The sequence below is a fragment of the Clupea harengus genome, chromosome 1, assembly GCF_900700415.2.
Source record: "Clupea harengus chromosome 1, Ch_v2.0.2, whole genome shotgun sequence".
Classification (NCBI taxonomy): domain Eukaryota; kingdom Metazoa; phylum Chordata; class Actinopteri; order Clupeiformes; family Clupeidae; genus Clupea; species Clupea harengus.
Window position 1 is genome coordinate 24,483,819 of NC_045152.1, and position 21,006 is coordinate 24,504,824.

Genomic DNA, 21,006 nt, shown 5'->3' on the forward strand with positions numbered 1-21,006 from the left:
TTGGGGGTGGGGGGGGGGGGCTGTAGGGGGGGGGGTGCTGCTGGTGGTGGGGGGTGTTGGCATCAACACACCACACACACACACACACACACACACACACACACCACTTTCAGCAACATGTAGGGTACATGAGTCTCCAGAGCAGAGGGAAGGATGAAGAAAAGAACCTGTCAGCTCTGATAAAGGATGATGAGGATGATGATGATGATGGTGATGGTGTGTGTGTGTGTGTGTGTGTGGTATGTGTGTCTATAGTCTCAGAGTGCAGCTCCGTAGCAGCTGCCAAGGGAGGCCTCTCAGCCCACACACACTCATGCACACTCACCTTCCCTCCCGGCATTCTCCCTCTCTCACACACACACACACATACAGACATACACACAATAAATGTGGACAAACACACACACACACACACACACACACACACAAAGCTGTAGGCCTCCAGTGCTCTTTTCTCAGTTTACACTTTCAAGATATTGATCTCAAGAGCATTCACAGCTCTCTGCAGAAACACCACATTTTGTAACTTTGAAGATCAGCACTCACTCACTCACTCACACACACACACACACACACACACACACACACACACACACACACACACACACACACACACACACACACACACACACACACACACACACACACACACACATATACACACACAAACACAAACACATACACATACACATACATATACACACATACACATACACATACATATACACACATACACATACACATACACATACACATACACATACACATACACACAGTTCCGCTGAGGTGAAGTATGAACAGTGAGACACAAAGAAAAACACACCCCTGTGCCCAAACACACCCACACACCCACACTCACACACACACACACATACACACACACAAACACACACACACACACACACACACACACACACACACACACACACACTCAGTTCTGCTGAAGTGTGAACAGAGACACAAAGAAAAACACACCCATGTGCACAAACACACACACACACACACTCACACACACACACACACACACACACACACACACTCACACACAATTGACAGATTTCCACAGAAGCGATATCCCTCATGGTAAGCGTAGGGACTACACTGCAACCGAGTCATTTTATTTTACAATGCAAATGACCTTGTGTCTGCTGTCCTTCCTCTAGGCTAAGGGGACTCCTGGCTTTTGTTGGTACCAGGCTGACCAGACATTGAAATCCTGTTTTCTGTCTCCTGTTTATAAGTTTGTCTGTATGTTTCTGTTTTATGCCTCTCTCTGCTCTTTCTTCCTCTCTCTGTCTGTTTGAGTGGGTGTCTACCTACCTCTGCAGCTGACACACCAACTCCTGGTCCCTGGTCTGGCTTTAACTAAAACATTATTATCTCACAAACAGTAATGGACATGAATTTGAACTGAAACAGGAATCAATACATGCAGATGTCACAAAATCTCCCATGCATCAAAAACGTGCATACCCACACACAATGTCCATGCTTGGCTTGATTCACTGAAATGTAGTTCATCAAAGAAAGTGTGTGTCACACAACGCCCCCCCCCCCCCCCCCCCATTAGCATCCTGACACATACGCATTGAGTGATGCAGATGCACTCAGACACACAGCCTAAAGATGTGATAAGAGCTCTTTTACCTCATCCTCACTGCCCTCAACATCCTGTGAGAGAAACCGCAAGACAGGAAGTGACCTCCGCTGCTTCTGGCGTGTCCAGCAGGGGCCAGGTGGGAGGAGGGAAAGAAAGAGTGAGGAAATGAGGAAGGGAGGACAGGAGGGAGGGAACCTGAGTGGGAGTGGTAAAGGGAGTGCAAGTGGCTCAACGGTTACAAAGGAATAGTGCCGTGGCAAGGTAGCAAGTTGAGCTGGGTTTGAACTTGACTGTGTGATTGCGTGATGTGAGCAAGCGAGTGGGCCTGTCATGGGAGGATGCCTGCCGCTGGCCACATGTGCATTAAAAAAGGGGATGAGGGCAGGCAGTTTGCAAGGTCCACCTGGTACCAGATAAGGGGATGTTCACACGCAGATGTCTTAATCACTGACCCTGCTGAGCCAGGAGACTTCAGGCAGCAGGTTCAGGATCAGTGTGCTGCTTAAAGCCCAGCAGGAGAGCAATGTGTGCGCACTAAGCACTGAACAGGCCCTGGTTAAGGGGGTACTTTAGAGTGCAGGTGCATGTTGTAAAATAGCATGAAGAAACACACATAGACGGGAGAGACTAGGAGACAGAGAGGGAGAGGTAAATGAAGAGATGTTGTCATTAGGTTTTAAGAGGCAATTACAAGCAGGTGCTCGTTAGAGCTAGTTAGGGCGAAGTCCCCTGATATGTCCTGACAGGACAGATGCTCTGTGGTACCACAAAAATGAGACATCTGTGAGCTAAAAGACACAGGCAGAGAGAGAGAGAGAGAGAGAGGAGTCAGTGGTCAAGGGGGAGAATGAGTGACCGAGTCCAAATTAGTGTCATGGCTTTTGTCATAGTGCCTTGTGTACACAAATAGGAATGAGAGCTCCATTATTACCGTACACAACATTCTTCCCTGGCATCTTACTCTTTTGGCTGTACATAACATAATAACACACTTCTGGTCACAGGCGGGTAAAACCATCAAGTGAGATCTTAATTTTTTTTTATGTTCACGCCTCACTAAACAACTAGTATTTAGTCTGTATTTTAATATAAATATAATACAGATATACCATTTGTACTCACTTTGAGATGACTAGTGTGGTAGACTGTTGTGTGACATGATGGATTAAAAACTCAATTTGAAGTGAAACGCTAGATGGGGTTGCGTCGCCCATGGAGTGCCCTCTCTGCTTCCCCTTGTGTCTTTCACCTTCACACATTCACCCCATTGCTTCCTCTATGCTCGTCAAACTGGAGAGGAGTGAAAGGCCCAGATGAGTAGCCGTTCCTGGTTTTACTCAGCACCAGTTCATACACAGCTAAACCATGGATCGGCTCAGATAAGTGTACAGACACTTGTTTCGTTTCTTTTTGTCTATCTCTGACATTGCACACTAATTATTTTTTTTGCACACTAATTTTCTAATGAGAGGAGTAGGGGTTGAAAGTTCAGTGTGGTCATGTGTGTGTGTGTGTGTGTGTGTGTGTGTCTCCGAGAGACGCGTGTCTCCAAGCGTCCTCGCCTTCGTAGCCCGGATCTGAGACGGCAGAGACGCAGCCACCGAGACGACGGTGAGATAGGAGACTCGCTCCCGGCAAATATGGTAATGTGCGGCTCCAGAAGCAGAAGAGAGGAGAGTGCAAGAAAAACAAAAGAATGTGTGAGAACACTGTCAGTCAGCCATGCCCCCCCCCTCCCCCTCCCTCTTCATCTGATTCTGCCTCTTCTGTTGCCGTGGGGGAAAGGCTAAAGACCGCAAACATCTCAGATTTAGATGTGCAGAGTTAAAGAGGCGCTGTTGAAGTGCATGAGTGTGTAGGTGGGAGCTTTTGAAAGACAGGGTGGGTAGGGGAATCAGGATGGGTGGTATGAGTGTGGGGGTGTGGTGTGTGAGGTGGGGGTGCAATTGTGAATGTGTGTGTCTGTATGAGAGAGATAGGTGTGTGTGTGCTTTTACTTTTGTGAAGGATTTGGTCTTTGGACTGTGTGAGTGTGTGTGTGTGTGTGTGTGTGTGTGTGTGTGTGTGTGTGTGTGTCTGTGTGTTTGCATGACCAGATTATGCGTCTGTGTGTGTGTGTGTGTGTGTGTGTGTGTGTGTGTGTGAGTGAGTGAGTGATTCCACACAGCTGTGCTGTGCATCTGTGAAGAGGAGAGGTAGCAGGGCTGAGCAGCCGACCACCTACACTCTCCTCACCTGCTGGCCCCCTCTGTGCAGCCTCTTCAAAGCCTGCGTCAGGGAGCGCTGCAGATGTGTGTCTCTCTCCCTGCTAGACATTGATCGCCTATTTTTGTTCTCCTGCTTGCTTCACTCCAAAGCACTTGGCACAGCCTTTTGAAGCTGTGAAGAATACGAGCAGTTTTCACATCAACAGCAACAGTGAACTTGTAGTTGAATTCCATACAGTCCTTAAATGTCTATTTCTGTGCTATTTTTCAATATGTCTTATGTCTTCTTTTTCTGTATTGTTGCATGCAATAGTTAGCAGCACATTATCAGCATGGCTGGGAGATGCCAAACTGAAATCCAAGCTCTGATGGCCTCTGCATCCATGGGTGTGTGCCATAGGAGCGGGGTGTTGACCTTCACAAAGACAGTGGTGAAGCAGCAACCTGTCTAACAGGCACACAGAACATGACTAAGCTTGTGGATGTGTGTGTGTGTGTGTGCGCAAAACAGAGAGAGAGAGTGAGTGAGTGAGTGAGTGAGTGAGTGAGTGAGTTTCTCTTACATGTGGCAAAGCAGTTGGGGTTTCTGAGGTTTGTACAGTACCAAGCGCACTACCGAGGCGCTCTCGGGTTGTCAACAACCCCGTTTCCCGTCGATGCTGCCCACATATCACACCCAAACTGCACAGGATCACGATGGCATGATGATGCAAGAGGCGACACAGCCATTTCCATTGCGTGTGAGGTTCACTTATAGGCCATAAACTGCAGCAACGCCGCAACATTCACATGAATGCACAGGCCTAATTGGGTGCAGTGCGGAGCATGTTTACTCAAACTGACAAATTCCAGTCCAGACCAGCGTACGTCACAAACAAAACCCATGCTTCATTCCAGTCCCAAATGAGAGGTAAGGACCAATTTTCTCCTGGCCCATGAAAATGGGCATCGTGCCCAAACGAGACTGTATAATTGTCATGAAGAATCCTTAGTCGGAGCTTCCTAAACACACTACTTAGGGTGAACTATATTAAACCTGCAGTAATTACCATGTTAAACACAGACCGCAGACTGTTAATTGAGTTGAAAGTGGTAAACACAGCTGTCCCACCCAGGCTTGAGCTACACGTTATCACGGCTGTAGTATCAGTGCCTAAAATCACAACACTACACATCCGGTCCAGAGCATGCCTTTAATATTGGCTATCAGTATGGGGGAAGAACTCTACTCCAGAGAAATACACCGGCTTCACAAGGAATGGTGATGACAGCTGTAGAGATACACTGTATGTTGGTGTGAGTGCAGTATTTATCTGTGTACATATCAGTGTGTGTTGGAAGATTGGAGGAATGGGTGTGAGAGGTTGCTTAAGTGTGTGTGAGTATATTTGTGTCTGTGTGTGTGTGTTTACGAGTATATACACACACATTTACGTACATGTGCACGTGTGTATTATGAGTGTAGCCGCAGGCTAGGGTGTTGATGTACTGATGTGCATACACCCACTATTGGTACTCTGGGTATGGAATTGTCTGGACTTGTTGTAGAGACACTGCATTCTGTCCCATCACGAGGCAGAGTTTATGACATCACCCTCTCTATCTGGGTCTCTTCCACAAATGCCAGTGAGGACAAGTCCTGCCAGTCTAATAGAGAGGAAACAAACCCATTGTGTGTTTAAGAATAGAGTGCTCAGAATCGTCGCCCCCTCTCCCTGACATTGCCCTTCATGGAAACATCTGTTTTCTTGCGGCATCTCTTGTCAGCTTGTTTCGCTCCGCTCAAGGTGTGTCGCAATCCCCCCTGAGCTCGCAGCTCCTCCTAAGACACGTAATATTTACGTTTGTACTACGGCGAGCCGAACAGACCGAGTCACGACTTAGTCACCTCTTTATCAGTCTCAAGAGCTTCATCGTGCCTATAAATCAACACAACCAGGGGGTCGTGACCTTTCCACAGGAGGTTTCCCAGGCACTGATGTGGTTTGCATGGCAATCACTGGCTCTCTATCTCTATCTGGCTCTCTATCTGCACTGAAGGGAGAGTTGGGAGATGAGGGAGAAGGACTCAACCAGGGAACAGATGAGACACTGCCGGAGTGCAAAGGCAAGCCTGGTTTCGCAATAAAAGAGTGACGTTTGACAGTCAAATAAACTACAGGATGGAAAAAAATCGAAGTCAGTGTCACGTGATATGCCAAACAGGCCTGAGGCTTCTCTCTGTTTGACGGCCTAATCCTGGCACAGAGTGCCGATGTAAGCAGAAAGTCCCGAGGAGGGCAAGTGTGGGAGAGGGTGGAGGTAATAACACCCCCGCGCTCATGATTAATGCCAGACCTTTATGAGATCCATATGTTAATGATGAGGCAGCGATCCGATCACATTCACCCTCTCAATAACAACCAGAAAGTGTTAACCCTGCAGACAAAAACAAGACCATCACACAGATGTGGATCCAGACAGTGGGGTGACTGGACCAGCACAGAGGAAATCACAAACTGGCTTCGAAGTGCACAAAAAAATCAAGGCAGCAGGATCAGCAAAGTGGAAGTCACAGAGGGGAATACAAATGGTGATTCATGATGTCCATATTTAGAAGTAAGGGCACCTAGACAGAGTGTCTCTCCATGCCTATAACTATACTATTTCACTATAGTTACAACTTGGTAGAACAATACTATATAACTATACTATACTTGACTTGGTAGAACAATACTATGTAACTATATACTATATACTACACTTGGTGTATAATGCCAATCTAAAGTATACTTATATAACCTTTAGGCCGCTACAGCAGGTACACCAGGAAGCTCCTGCCATGTGCTCAGTGTCTCTGGGCTGTGACGGCAGTGTTCACTCGGCCCCAGGACCTTAGTGCAGGGGTACATCACTGACACTGGCTGTCTCGGAGGATACCTGTACACGCCCTCCTCCTGCCCTCTAAGTGAAGTGGCTGGCACAACAGGACAGGCCCACATGAGGAAATACACGAGACGACCTGGAGCTGTGTGAGCCAGTTGGCCTGAGTGACCTACACTTATGGCTGACTAATGGGGCTTCCTTAGTCATCCTCTCCCGGACCCCATCAGAACCAGGAGAGGATGACTAAAGAAGGAGAGAGGAGGAACATAATCCCAACAGGGAGAGGGTGAGGAGGGTTGCTGTACAGACCTCTTCTGGCTCAGTGTGTTTGCGCACTAAAACAAGAGAACAAGAAAACTAAAACAAGAGAACAAGAAAACTAAAACGAGAGAACTTGCCCCGAAACAAGGATGTCTTATTAGCAGCTTTAAGTGCGTAACAGCATTAATTAGCCAAGAGGCTTCTCTGGTCCCCGGAAGCCATCTTCTCCAAAGATGTTGACATGTGGTTGAGACCAACTCAGAACGACTTATGGCCCTGAAGGCTAAAATAATTACTCTCATGCATTCTACATTTTAGAATGAATGAAGTAAACAGCAAAAGAAAGAGTGGAGTGAGCCTCAACAATCGAGAATTCTCAACAATCAGTTATATTCATTAGAGGGGTCCAATTGTCCCTCAAGCAATCAGCCATAAATCAGTTAGAATCCAGGGGCCACAATGCTGACCTGGCATTTAAGGCTGGCCAGTGGATTAACGCTCTGGAGACAAGGCTCCAGTGTGAGGGCCCAGTGTTATCTACGACTGTGTGACTATGCAACAATCAATCACCTTTAGCTCAGTGCTAATTACGATGTAAACACAGGGGTTGTGGGGAAGTGCGCCAGAGTCAGGGCCTGGGACAAACACCATTAGCATCATGTGGAGATGACGGATGGAGCTATTTATGGCTCCCCGCACTGACCGCGCCGCACAACAACCGCACAAGAGCCCCCATTGTGTCCCACAGAGTGGCATCTTCGCTGTGCCTATTAAGGGCCCTTGTTCGTCCATGCTTGCCTGTGCTGTGTGCACTCTTGTCTCCTTGGCCTTTCTCTCTGAGCCCTCTGTCTTGCTGACTAGGGAGAAGCCTTTGGACTTTGAAGGGCAGCTGAACGACTGGTGGAGCTCCGGCTCCTCTCGAGGATGCTTTGACCTTAGATTGGCACGGGCTCCTCCAGTCTGGGTGAGTCACAGGGTCGAGTGGCCAATGGGCAGCCTCCGACTCGCGAGGAGCAGCGTGGCTCGGCGGCGAATTGCGTTGGGAGACAGACAATAAGACAGCTGTCTGCCGGAGCCACCAGACGTAACAATGGAGTGGCTGTCTGAAGGTGCTCAGAGGACAACAGCGGGACTGTCGAGGTGGAGGGAAAGGCAGACTCCTAGGATGGACTAGTTTCAGTGGTTGAGACAGCTCTGTCTGTGGGAAACAAAACAGTGGAATTTCCAGGACTGCCATATTCTTGCCTTCTTACGTAGATAGTAATGGAAAACAAGTGACAGGAAGCTTTTTAAAATAGATACCGACATTTTTATCCGAAATGACAATAGGCACTCACATACACTCTCCATCTGTGCTTGCTAGAGGTCTCTAGACATTGCTTGACAATCTAACTCTTCAGAAAACACCCTCTAAACACCTTTTATAAATTGGTTAAGAAGTGAAAGTCCTTTTAGTGTGTAACAGTAGTAGACATCATAGAAGAGTTGAAATTGCTCACAAAATGCACAATTGCATACTGAGTTTTCACAGCCAAACGCAAAGTGTGTGCACAAAGAAAATGTCACTGTCAATGCCTTTTTCAATCCATTTCACCCTGCTCATGCAAATACAACTACAATGAACATCAGCATGAACCACAGACACAAGAACTTCTCCCTCCAATACACACACACACGTGCAGACACACACAAACTACCCAATCATTCATGTTTAAATCCAGCCATGGTATTCACACACACACAAACACACACACATAGACACACATACACAAACACACACAGACATACACACACTCACACAGACACACAAGCCCACACAGACACACACACACACACTACACTAAGATAAAGGAGAAGAGTACAACATTGTAAGGATAAAATCCCACGGAAGTGCTGGAGGCTGAATTTTCTAATTTTACAAACAGTTATGGACAGGCGATCTGATTTGTCCAGCCATAGTCCTAACTCTGATCTGACAAATGCATGCATGTGCCAGAGCCATAGACGGATCATTATTAGGTTCATTAATTCATATGATGAATACACGTATTGACAAGAGAGCTCTGTACCCATAAGGTAAATAAAAACAACTGACCTTGACCAAGTGTTTCACATGTACACACACACACATGCACCCTCTCACAAACACACACACACACACACACACACAGACCGCAGCTTCTCCATCTGTGTGCTATTTACCGTTGTTTCACAAGTGAGCTTTGCCAGTGGCCTGGTGGCATGCTGCCCAGTGCTGAGTGTTACGGTAAACACACACTGTGCTGGACGCCTGAGCACACGGGTGCCAAATGTCTCAGACACCCTGGCCAAACTTTTAAACATTCATTTGCTAAAACCCAAAACCACCAAATCAGGGCTCCGAGGGAAAGAATAGACTTCACGGGTGGGTGTTGCATAGTGCCCGTAACCCCTGACAATGAGTAAAGATGTACAAAAGTAAAACATGTTGTCACCGTGAGATAACATTATCACATATGAGCAAACATGTATGAGGATGACAAAGCATGTTATAATTACATTCACAAAAACAAGCAATGTAAAATCAAGACTTGCAGATTAATTTGCACCACTGTTATATTCAGTTTAAAGTAAAAGATCATTACAGATTGAGATTCACATTCTGCTTCAGTAAAATATAAAATAACATATTGTCACTGAAGTCAGAAATGCAAGTTCAATGCAACTCACAGTAAAACACGTTTTATTGCTGTGTCCCTAAGAATTTAACCTATAATGTTGGTGCTGTTAGCATCTAGCTTTAACAGCTGTATTGCTGCAACATGATGAAGCAATCTTAACTTTCTGGACCTTTTACTCTCAGAGTAACAATCATTTAAAAAAAAAATATTCATCAATAAAGAAAAACTGCCTTGCATAAGGATCAAGATATACTGGTTGGATTAGCGTCACCCAAAAGCAGAGCATTGTTGGTTTGTTGGTGCTGCATTGGGCAGTATACTCCCTCGTAGAAGAACTGGGGCAATCTGGTACACATTATGAGTTTTTGTTGGTCCATTTGTTTAAGTTGGTCCATTTTAATATTCAAAGAATTGATTCTGGAGTTAAAGTGAAGCTATTTCCTTATTTAAATAGGTTATTTAAATTCATGTATAAAATACTGCTGCGTTGATTAACAAGTTGTTAGCTATACATACATCGATACTCAAATATGGTTCTTCCACTTGTCCCGAAGAAGCTGCTTCGTATCTTCACAAAGTGGGCGGGTCTAGATGGCGTGCCTTTTTCTTTTTTATGAGGGGGAAACGAAGCGGATGTATGCCCATTTATGGGCTGTAAACTTCCTGAAGAAGAAGCCGGTAGAAGCTCTAGAAAACCAAAATGTATGCTACGTCTTTGTTGTTAACTGCCAACTCAACAAAAAAAATCAAAATATAGGACATTCTTTCCGGTTGAAATGTATAACTCTAATTATGCCAGACTAAATATGCAATCACAAAGCACTCTACTGATGACATGTTTCCCATTAGCTAATTCCATAGACTTGCCTAGTTATTAGATGTTATGTTATAAGGTCGATTGTTCCCCGTTAAAGACAACTTAGTCAAATGTTTTATACCTGACTGAAAAAGAGAGCCCAGATGCTATAGTTTACGCGTTGGCATATAAATCAGCCAAGCCAGTTGCGTCGTTTAAACTTACTCCTTGGTATGCTGCTAACCTAATGAATCGATATTCGAATAAATGAAGAATCAAAACAAACACCTTTAGTAGCATCGAATATGTTTCCTTTATCATCACATATCCTTTTGTCATTATGGCTGTTAATTATTTGCTCACTGCCCCATAGCTTGATACTGCTTCTCTCGCTCGCCTCCTCTTGCCCAGAGGCTTGTTTACTATCCATGAGTTCCCGGCAATCACGTCACAGCTGTGACGTACCGTTGTTAGGGGCGGATACATCAAGCAGAGTCTCAACATTGCCAACCAATCACCGATCGCTGGCTTGTACCGTTTGGTTGCAAGTGTACAACTGTATATAAACTGGCCTGTGGCGGCTGAGTCCCAACTTCGACAGAACGCACACTCCAGTGAAAGTCGAACAGGCACTGAACACATCAGCCTGTACTTCGAATTTAAGACGGGCACACGAAGTTATTAAGGAAAGTCTAGTACATCTTCTGGGTTCGCCTGTCATTTTCATTGCATTTGCACGTTCGTAGCCTGTCAGCACACGGACTGTCAGCCTGGACCACAGCTGATTATACCAGCAGGCATCCTTCAAGGAGACCACATTGACGTTGCAGTGAGTGGACAGACATAGACTTTTCTGGTGGGAAATCAATGCACCTTGTCTACGACAGTGTCTTGTTCATTCATTCATTAGGTTACTAAAGTGACTTTTCATCGAAGGGGTAAGCGAATTGAACTCAACGACTCTATGTCTACAAAAATGGAGCAGCTGTTTTATCACGACGACTCTTTTCTCTTATCTTACGGCCACTCAGATGCTGCATTGCACGACTACAAACTCCCAAAGGAGAATATGAATGTCAGTTTCACTGAATCTTATAGGAACCTAAAACTACGAGCAGACACGGACCTCTATCAAGCCACAAACGCTGACATCGGCTCGCTCAAGCTCGCCTCTCCGGAACTCGAGAGGTTGATCATCCAAAACAGCAACGGTGTCATCACAACCCCTACCCCAGGCCAGTACCTCTACGGCAGAGGCATCACCGACGAGCAGGAGGGCTTCGCGGAGGGTTTCGTCAAAGCCCTAGACGATCTTCACAAGATGAACCAGATGCCCCCGCCCAACGTGTCTATTGGAGCCGGTGGTGTGACGACGTGTTCCGCGGCAGCCCCCGTGTTCGGCTCCTCCCTGCAGCTCGAGCCTCCCATATACACAACACTCAACACCTATTGTCCCGGCGCCAGCCTCTCTTCCTCGTCCAGCTACCCCTCCACAACAATCAGCTACCTGCCACCGCACCCTCAGCAAAGCCAGCACCAAGACCCCTCCGCACACGTCTCACACTCGTTCCAGCACTCTTTACCAGCAGCTGGACTGTATCAACCGCGTCTCCTGGCTTTGAAAGAAGAGCCTCAGATCGTGCCAGACATGCACAGCAGCGACGGTTCACCTCCAATGTCCCCGATCGACATGGAATCCCAGGAACGGATAAAGGCAGAGCGCAAGAAGCTGAGAAACCGAGTGGCAGCGACAAAGTGCCGGCGGCGCAAGCTGGAACGCATCTCCCGGTTGGAGGAGAAAGTGAAAGTCCTGAAGTCTGACAACGCAGGACTGTCTAGTACGGCCTCGGTGCTGCGGGAACAAGTCGCCCAACTCAAGCAGAAAGTCCTTAGGCATGTAAGCAGCGGATGTCAGCTCATGTTGACTAGCAAAATGGAGGCGTTTTAGATGATAAAACAGGCCAACTAAGATTCAACACTGGAGGTATAAGACTGGTAAAGGCCTATACATTTTAGTTGTTCTGACTGCTTTGTCGGCAGACCTAAAATAACCTGAAATATGGGACCATGAGAAATGGTAGCCTACTTCGGTGCTGTGCGCCGTTAAAGGGACCAAGAGAGGAACAGCTGTCGCTGTAATGGTGTAGCACAAGGAATGGGACAACGCATAGGCTACCTCGGATGGACAAGTAGCGAACCAGTCGGCACATATAGTAGCCTATGTTGATCATCTGGCTTGTCTAGATCAAATGGGACTATTTGTATGTCACAAATGCAAATGATACTGTCATGCAATACTGCATTATGAAATGTGTAAATTATTTTTTGTTCGTCAGGTTGATCCCGATGAACTTCAACAATGTCACATGTTTACGTTTTATATTGTTGTTTGTGCGCTGTTTATTTAAGTAAAATTTGACACAAAATTGATCTCCGTTCTCTCTGGTTTTCTTAATACATATATATGTGAATTCACACTACCTCTCATCCCAGGATTTGGCAAGGCTACTTCCGTCTCTTATGTAATCACAGTTCCTACATTTTTTCTGAGGGCATGGCTCCTACTACTCCACTGAAAACATATTTCACACAGCAGTCATATGCGACCTGAAAGTCCACTTTCACAACATTACTTTCATTTGACATGCTCTGAGGTGCGACTCAATAATGTCTGCATTATTGACAGGTCTTGCTGTAGCCTCCAGCTCAACAGCCCAAAGCGCGTCAGGTCTTTCCCTTATGGTGGCTCACTGTCCATATATGGTCATTTATATGCCTTTTACGTCACAGCCCAGGATGCTTTCTTTGAACCAGCGCCAACGATCTCAGTGGGTTAATTTCCCTTTTCAAGTAGCCTGTGAAGACGTGGAGATAAACCAATATTAGACTATAATGACAATAATTGACAACATTTAAAAAAATCCACCCAGAAATCAATGACCCACAAGACATTTTTATAGTTTTAGCCTAAATGCATCGTTTCGGTTGAGACTGTTGACTTATAGGCCTAAAGGATAAAACAGTCACATTAACATTATTATAAACTGACCACTCGTTTCGTCTACGTCAGCCTACGAACTCCGAACTCAACGGTTAACTCAGGGTTGAGTTGCCAAAGTCTGGCAGACTATAGCTATTATTGGCAGACTATAGCTATTTTGAAGGCAATCCACGGCACAAAACATTATTTCGACATTTTTGCAAAGTCGGGCCTAAAATATCAATTCAGCATTTTGCGAAATATATAGCTGTTTAAATCAGCATATAAAGCTGTGCAGTCGACCCAGTAGGCTTAATTAGATCCGAATCTCGTTAATTAAAAATGCATATGGGGAAATGACAGGGACCTAGGGAATTGCAGTAGCGTAGGCGGCGCTTTGGCTTTTGCATTGGGCACCTGCAGAGCTGATGGGTTGAGCGAGAGGCCGTTGTAGAGATGCCACTCGGCAGATTTAACGATTTACGTCTAAAATGCATTTTTGTGTGTGATACTGTTTTTTTCCCCTCTTCGGCGTTGTCAAAGGTCTATCTGACATGACAAGGACATCAAAGACAGCCACATCAAAGGACAGCTTCGAAAATCTTTACTTTTGCCTACTCCTGGTTCACCTTGTTTTTGTGAGTTTAAAGGCGTAGTTCTCTTTTATGTCATTTCCACGAGGGCTCATTTTGGACGACGTTAAGGAACATATTAATACCACCCCCACTTCTTCCATCTCAAGGCTGTTTGTCTTTTCCATCTCCAATTTTGATAACCCACCCAATATTTCTGACTTCAATAGACAATTGTCTTGACAAAGTGTCACAGATTAGTGAAAATCTCTTCACCACAGCTGTCTAATCTACTGCCTTCTCACCGTCACGCCACATTAGGTGATAAAGAAATGACTACCACCCAAGTCCTTTTTGGCCAACCAAATGAGTTTCAGGTAGGTGTATTTAAGAGCGCACAAGCATAGGGCGCCCTCTCCAGGCACGAGGGCTGTTTCAGCCAAACACTGCTCAGTCCACAACCTACACCGTGAGCACGTGGGAAAATCTGTGATGCGAGCAGTGACGCTTGAAGATGATGGTGGGCACCGTTCCCTCTCCTACCCACACCTCTCCTTCCAGTCACCCACTAAACGGAATATCATTTGGTGCATCACGGCCTTTGGTTGATCTATTAAAACACGAACTCTTCATCATACCCACGGAAGTTGGATGTCCCATTGGAAATGTGCAAATTTTGAGAGAGATAAACAGGACGAATATAGAGCTGTATTGCAGTTTTCCAAAACTATTTTCTACCCACTTATTTGAAAAGTAATTTAGATACCAACCAAATCAGCAAATTCATTTACAACAATTTACTTGTGATGGTGTCCTCATATAATGAATAATAAATAATCCTTGAAAGCTGCCTCATAGAGACATAGAATTGAAATCTTACTGCAATTAATGGAAATTACATTTCCTCTCATATCATATTTCAGTTCCAAAAGTCCACTATGCCCCCATGTGGTGTTAATGGCACATGACTAAACAGGCTACCAGAGACATGGCCCTGTTCAGATCGTCTATTTTGCTTAGGAAGGCTCCTATTGAGTGAAAAGACCCGAAAGTATCTAAGTGACAGATAGACAGTGACTATGATAAGAGCTGGTCAAATTCTCTAAATGCTTGGGAAAGGAGCTTCAATACTTCCTTTTGTATCTCCTTTAGAATAGGGTACACTGAGAGCATCCTTTACTAAATTAATTAAATTAATTCCTTGCGACGGCAACAACTCAATCAACAACCGATCAACGTGACTCATGTCAATAACATCCGCCTTTGCATAATTGGTAGTCTAGTGTAAGTGCAGTCGGATTCTTCTCTTGACCTTGACCTTGACCTCATGAGTTTTTTTCATCAAGGTCAAGGAAAAGTGGTCAGGAAAAGACAATAGGACAGACTATCCAACTGCAGCCAAAGAATTAGGTTACGACTGTAACCCCAGTTCTTGCTCATCCTTTTTCCACCAGCAGGGAACCGTTTCGGTTCTGGTCCACACACCAAATTTTGAACCGTTTGGCGCATTTCGACCCAAAAATACATTTGTTCAGAACCTGAAACGTTGGTGTGCAGCTGGAACCAAAAGGAAGTTGTTGTTTTTTTTCCTCCAGTTTTTCACTCGCAGGTAATCAATGTGACCCGGCAAACGACTGTACAGGAAACTACTTCCCTTGTGCATTGTACAATGTCCTCTGTTGATGATGCATCCTTGATTACAACGGTTAGCTCAAAACTGGTGGAAATGCAGGTTGGTTCGCTAGATCGCAACAAGGTTCAAAGAATCATGAATGGAACCAGTTCAAGAACCTGTTCGCTGTTGGTCGAAAAGGTCTATGATAGCATTAGTATGGGTACACCTCCCCACCTCCTCAGCTGTTAGTGGTCAGGTTGTGCCTCCCTTTTGTGTCCAGTATGAGTGTATGTGTAATGTCTGATGTTAGCATGTGTAACTGTTATAATTTCGTCTGTGTTTATGCTGTTTTATGCCCTGTGTTAGGTTAACATTATCTGTGCACATCAGTGTGAAGCGTGATTTATGCTTTAATCTATGCAGAATTTACGCTGCAGTCTACACAAATGGTCTTATGCCTTTGTGAGCAATGATACTTGTGTGCTGGTGTGTCTGTGTAGCTCTGCAATTCAACACCACAACGCTAGTTGGAGAAAAAATAAACAAACTCTGGGCCAAACTCCATAGACGGCCATGTACATGGATGTAATTTGTTTAGCCTTTTGCTGCTTAGATTTTGAAAAAGTTATTGAGAAATCGACTGTAGTCTAATCTGATAACCCCCTTTTATTGTAACCCAAAAATACATCTGAGGTAATTTGCGAGGCATCTGTTAGCCAACTATCTAATGTTATCATGTTAGCTTACGTTAGCAAGCAAACTACCCACAAAGTAGCTTGCCAGCGAAGTAAACAGCTGTCAGTAATTCATAGTGGAAGGATCAAAGTTAAATCACAGTTGTTGTGGTCTGCGTCGCCGCAACATGTAGTTATGTTTCTGAGGAGGTGCACGTCAGACCACGGCATAAGATACAGTGCTATGCTGTACTACACAGAAGCATACATCTGCCTTTAGTGTCATTGCCAAGTAAGACCTGCTCTTCTGCGATCCCTTTGTGTCATGAGTTCGCCTCAGTGTGTGTCTTATTAAACGGTATGCCTCAGGTTGTAAGGGGCAAGGAGCACAGGAGTTGCTTCGATGCTTGACCTCTGCCTCACATTGCCCTCCTCCATGCTAGATTGGTACAATAGAATGCCAGAGTGGAAGAACATCACTCAAGGTTAACAACCTGTTCTCGCTCTGTGCAGGAAGGGTGGTCTAGTGAGATACCTCACTCTAACAACCAGAACCAGTGTTACGGCCGTAACTTAAACATCTCTTTCAACGCAGACACGACGCAGGGTCAGCGAGCAGTCTGGCATGCCTGAAACCGTGGCTCCAGGCAGAGTTTTGCCACCCAACGCTGAAAACCACTTCATGTGCAGCCTGCCGAGGGGGACTGCGACTGGAGGGAGGGGGACTGCGACCAGTGCTGAAGCCATCAGACCCATAAGTCTGTGGCGCAATTTCAGTGTCATGTAGCGTGCTCAGCAAAAGAGATAGCCCGATTAAAGTTATCGACTGGGTGGGATTAAGTACACTTTTTGTTAAGTTGACCTAAAACCCCAGTGATGACAGGTGCATCAATAGGTATTTGGTGTGTGCAACAGCTTCCTGCTTTGACTTTGCTGCCAAAAGTTAGTTGTCTATATAAGTTGAATGGCGAATCTAAGAAGTTTTCTGTGAGGGGGGTAAACGGGTTTGTGAAAGTATGTGTTCTTCAGATCGATCAATCAATCATTGTGAACCAATTTGTTTAACACTCTCAGATCCAACATTGGTCCACCAAGACAACTGGGTGACTTCGTCCATGAGCTGGACACCCTGCTGTCATCCATCCCTGAGCATGAGTGTCCAGTACCTATCCTTGGAGACATGAACATCCACCTAGACAATCCCAACTCAGCTGACTTCCGGACCCTGGTTCACTCTTTCGACCTACAACAGGTCCCCACTCCTCCAACTCACAAAGCAGGGAAAGAGCTTGACCTCATCCTTGCTCGGAACTGCACCACGGACAACCTAACGGTTACTCCTCTGCACCTCTCGGACCATTTCTTCATTCGCTTCGATGTTCGGCTCATTGAGTCCCCCCTCCGATGGTCTCGTTCTGGCGCAACCTCCGCAATCTCTCTCCCACCCACTTCTCCTCGCAGGTTTCTTCTGCTCTTGCACCTTTATCTACTTTCTCCTCACTAGGTGTCAATGATGCCACAGAATCTCTCTGCTCCACTCTGAGCTCATGCCTGGACAGTTTGTGTCCACTTTCCGCTAGACCTGCTCGATCTACCCAGTCTCATTCGTGGCTGAGTGATACCCTCCGAACGCAGCGCTCCAATCTCAGAGCGGCTGAGAGAAAGTGGCACAAATCTGCAGCACCGGACGATCTTGCAAAGCTACCAGACACTACCTGCCTCCTTCATCCAGCATCACTGCTGCTAAGAAGACTTTTTTCAATGACAAGATCAACGGTGCAACTGACGCTCGGAAACTATTCTCCACCTTCAAAACTCTGCTCTACCCTCCTCCTCCTCTCCCAGCTACTAACCTCACTGCTGATGCCTTTGCTTCCTTTTTCACAGAGAAAGTGGCAGCCATCGGGAAACAATTCAACCAACTGTCTCCCCCCCTAAGGGCACAACCATCAATGGCTCATCGTTTCCTTCTTTCATCCCCCTCACTGAGAGTGAGGTCTCCAAAATCCTAACAGGTAGCCGTCCAACTACATGTCCGCTGGACCCCATCCCATCCAACATCCTTCAAGCCATATCGCCTGCCGTCCTACCGGCAATCACACAGGTGATTAATACTTAATTTAATTCTGGAACGTTTCCTTCTCTTTTCAAAGTGGCTTGGGTAACGCCGCTGCTCAAGAAGCCGTCTCTCGATCCCACTCAGGTGGAAAACTATCGACCGGTCTCACTTCTCACGCTCCTATCTAAAACCATTGAGAGGGCAGCTTCCAAACAGGTCACAGAGTTCCTGTCGAGGAACAATCTCCTCGATCCAAACCAGTCTGGATTCAAAAGCGGTCACTCCACCGAAACAGCCCTGTTGTCTGTGACGGAGGCCTTAAAAACAGCTAGAGCAGCAGCTCAATCCTCGGCTCTCGTCCTGCTTGACTTATCAGCTGCGTTTGATACAGTCAACCACCGCATCCTTCTGTCCATACTGTCAAGTATTGGCATTTCTGGCAAGGCGCACTCCTGGTTTGAATCGTACCTCACTGGGCGCTCGTTCAACGTGTCATGGCAAGGTCAGCTGTCTGTACCTCACCGCCTCACCACTGGGGTGCCCCAAGGCTCGGTGATGGGACCACTTATCTTTGCCATTTACACCACCTCGTTGGGCCCTATCATCCGCTCGCATGGTTTCTCCTATCACTGTTATGCCGATGATACACTGTCTTGCTGATATATCCACATGGATGAAAAATCACCACCTTCAGCTGAACCTGGCCAAAACGGAACTGATGGTCTTCCCAGCCAAACAGGTCATCCACCATAACATCAATATCAATTTTGACTCTTTATCTCTTGTTCCATCCAAAACAGCAAGAAACCTCGGGGTCATTATTGATGACCAACTGACCTTCACGGCCCACATCGCCTCTGTCTCCAGGTCGTGCCGCTTTGCGCTATACAACATCCGCAAAATCAGGCCGTACCTAACCCAGTATGCCACCCAGCTGCTGGTGCAAACCTTGGTGAGTTCCCGCCTTGACTACTGCAACGCCCTCCTGGCTGCCGGTAGCTGCTCGCATTAAGTTCAAGTCACTTATGCTTGCCTACAGAGTGCTTGCTGGTTCTGCTCCCACCTACCTAAATGCTCTTGTAAGGGCAAATTTTACACCCAGGATGCTGCGCTCGTCTAGTAAGCGTTGTTTGACACTGCCGTCTATGCAAGCACGACAATCCAGGCTATTCTCATTTGTAGTTCCACGTTGGTGGAACGAACTGCCTAGTACTACCAGAGCAGGGGCGTCCCTCTCTACCTTCAAGAAGCTTTTGAAGACCCAACTCTTCAGAGAGCACCTCCCTTCCTAAACTTGCACTTCAGCAGTTACATTCCTGCACTTATTTTTCTTTCTATGTCGTTTTTCTATTTTCTTATGTAAAGTAGTATTTATTGTTACACCAGGTTTTTATTGCTCTTAGCTTGACTGTTCTCTCCCTTGTACGTCGCTTTGGGCAAAAGCGTCTGTTAAATGACTAAATGTAATGTAAAAAATGTAATGTTCTTGGGAACCACAAAATACATGGAAGCTGCTTTGGCTCAGTGCTGGAGGTAATACCTGAATCGCTCCTTTCAAGCTGCAAACAAGCTGCATCCACCATTGCTTGCAAATACATCATATTTGAAAATCAAGGGGGGTAGTTCTGCACTACCATTGTAACGTGCCACTGTGCTGTGCAAATGCTGTTACTGGCACCCTCAGCACAACAGGTGGAGGAGAGCATCTGAGGGCCTGCTCTGCTAGAGAGCATATGCGGCCACGTGCTGCTAAGAGAGAAAAATCTCATCAGCCTGGAGCATGGAGACGACAATGCTGGGGTGTAGGTGGTGTGCCACCAATGGCTCCACCAGCAGCAGCCTGGATATCCTGTTCTTTTCCATGGCTGTGCAGTCCAGTGTAGCTGCTCGCTGGGCCAGGCTCTTTGAAAGGCAGGTTTTTGGCCAGGTGCGGGTAGCTTCTTCCAGGCAATTGGGGAACAAGGGGAGGAGTTGTCTTTCCGTACTTTTCACCTGGGACACCCTTGTATTGGAAGCTGGTCTTTTTAGGCCCTGTTGACGGAAGAAAAGGATCAACGTTATCGTCGTCATACAACAGAATGTTGTCCGATCGTTCCAACAAATCCAACTTTGTGTCGGGGAGTTCATCCCACCCCTTGCACAGGAAGTGGTCTCCAGTGGAGTTGTTTCATCCATCCACTCAGCCCAGTCCGCACGGGGGCTCGCTGGGGTTTCCTGGGATTGACCAACAGGTATGTTAAACTCCGCCATCGTGGGGTCCCGTTTGCTAAAGCTAACATGGTGAGCTAGTCAATGACGAATTTGGGGGCCAGACGTGGCCAGACAAACTTTGCTTCTGATGAATACGTGGGGGAGTCGTACCCATAGTGAGACCAAATTAATGCTTGAAAGAGAACAGGTCCTGCTCTGCATCTTTGAATAAGATATATAAGATATAAGAAGTATAATCCAGATGAGCGAATGAGAAGAATGGTGTTCTTTTTGTTTTCACTCCAATTTCTATGTGTAACTTATCTGCTAACAAAATAAACAACAACATGCTGGGAACTACACAACCCCTTACTTACGTACAGGCCCTGCTACCCCTTATAATATCAACAGATTGTTAAACAATAATAAAAAATACTTGTAGCTCACTTTTTGCATTTCTGTTGTACCAAACTGTGGAAGTTGGGCCTGCTACTCTTTAACTTTCCTTTACACTTATTTATTATTGT

General features: G+C 46.0%; 1 protein-coding gene across 1 annotated transcript; it reads left to right on the forward strand.

The window, feature by feature from the left end:
* The first annotated feature begins 10,973 nt into the window (after window positions 1-10,973).
* junbb (JunB proto-oncogene, AP-1 transcription factor subunit b) lies at window positions 10,974-12,819 on the forward strand. The gene has a single exon (XM_012825945.2). The coding sequence runs from the start codon at window positions 11,354-11,356 to the stop codon at window positions 12,335-12,337; it is 984 nt and encodes a 327-aa protein (XP_012681399.1). The 5' UTR covers window positions 10,974-11,353; the 3' UTR covers window positions 12,338-12,819.
* The last annotated feature ends 8,187 nt before the right edge of the window (window positions 12,820-21,006 follow it).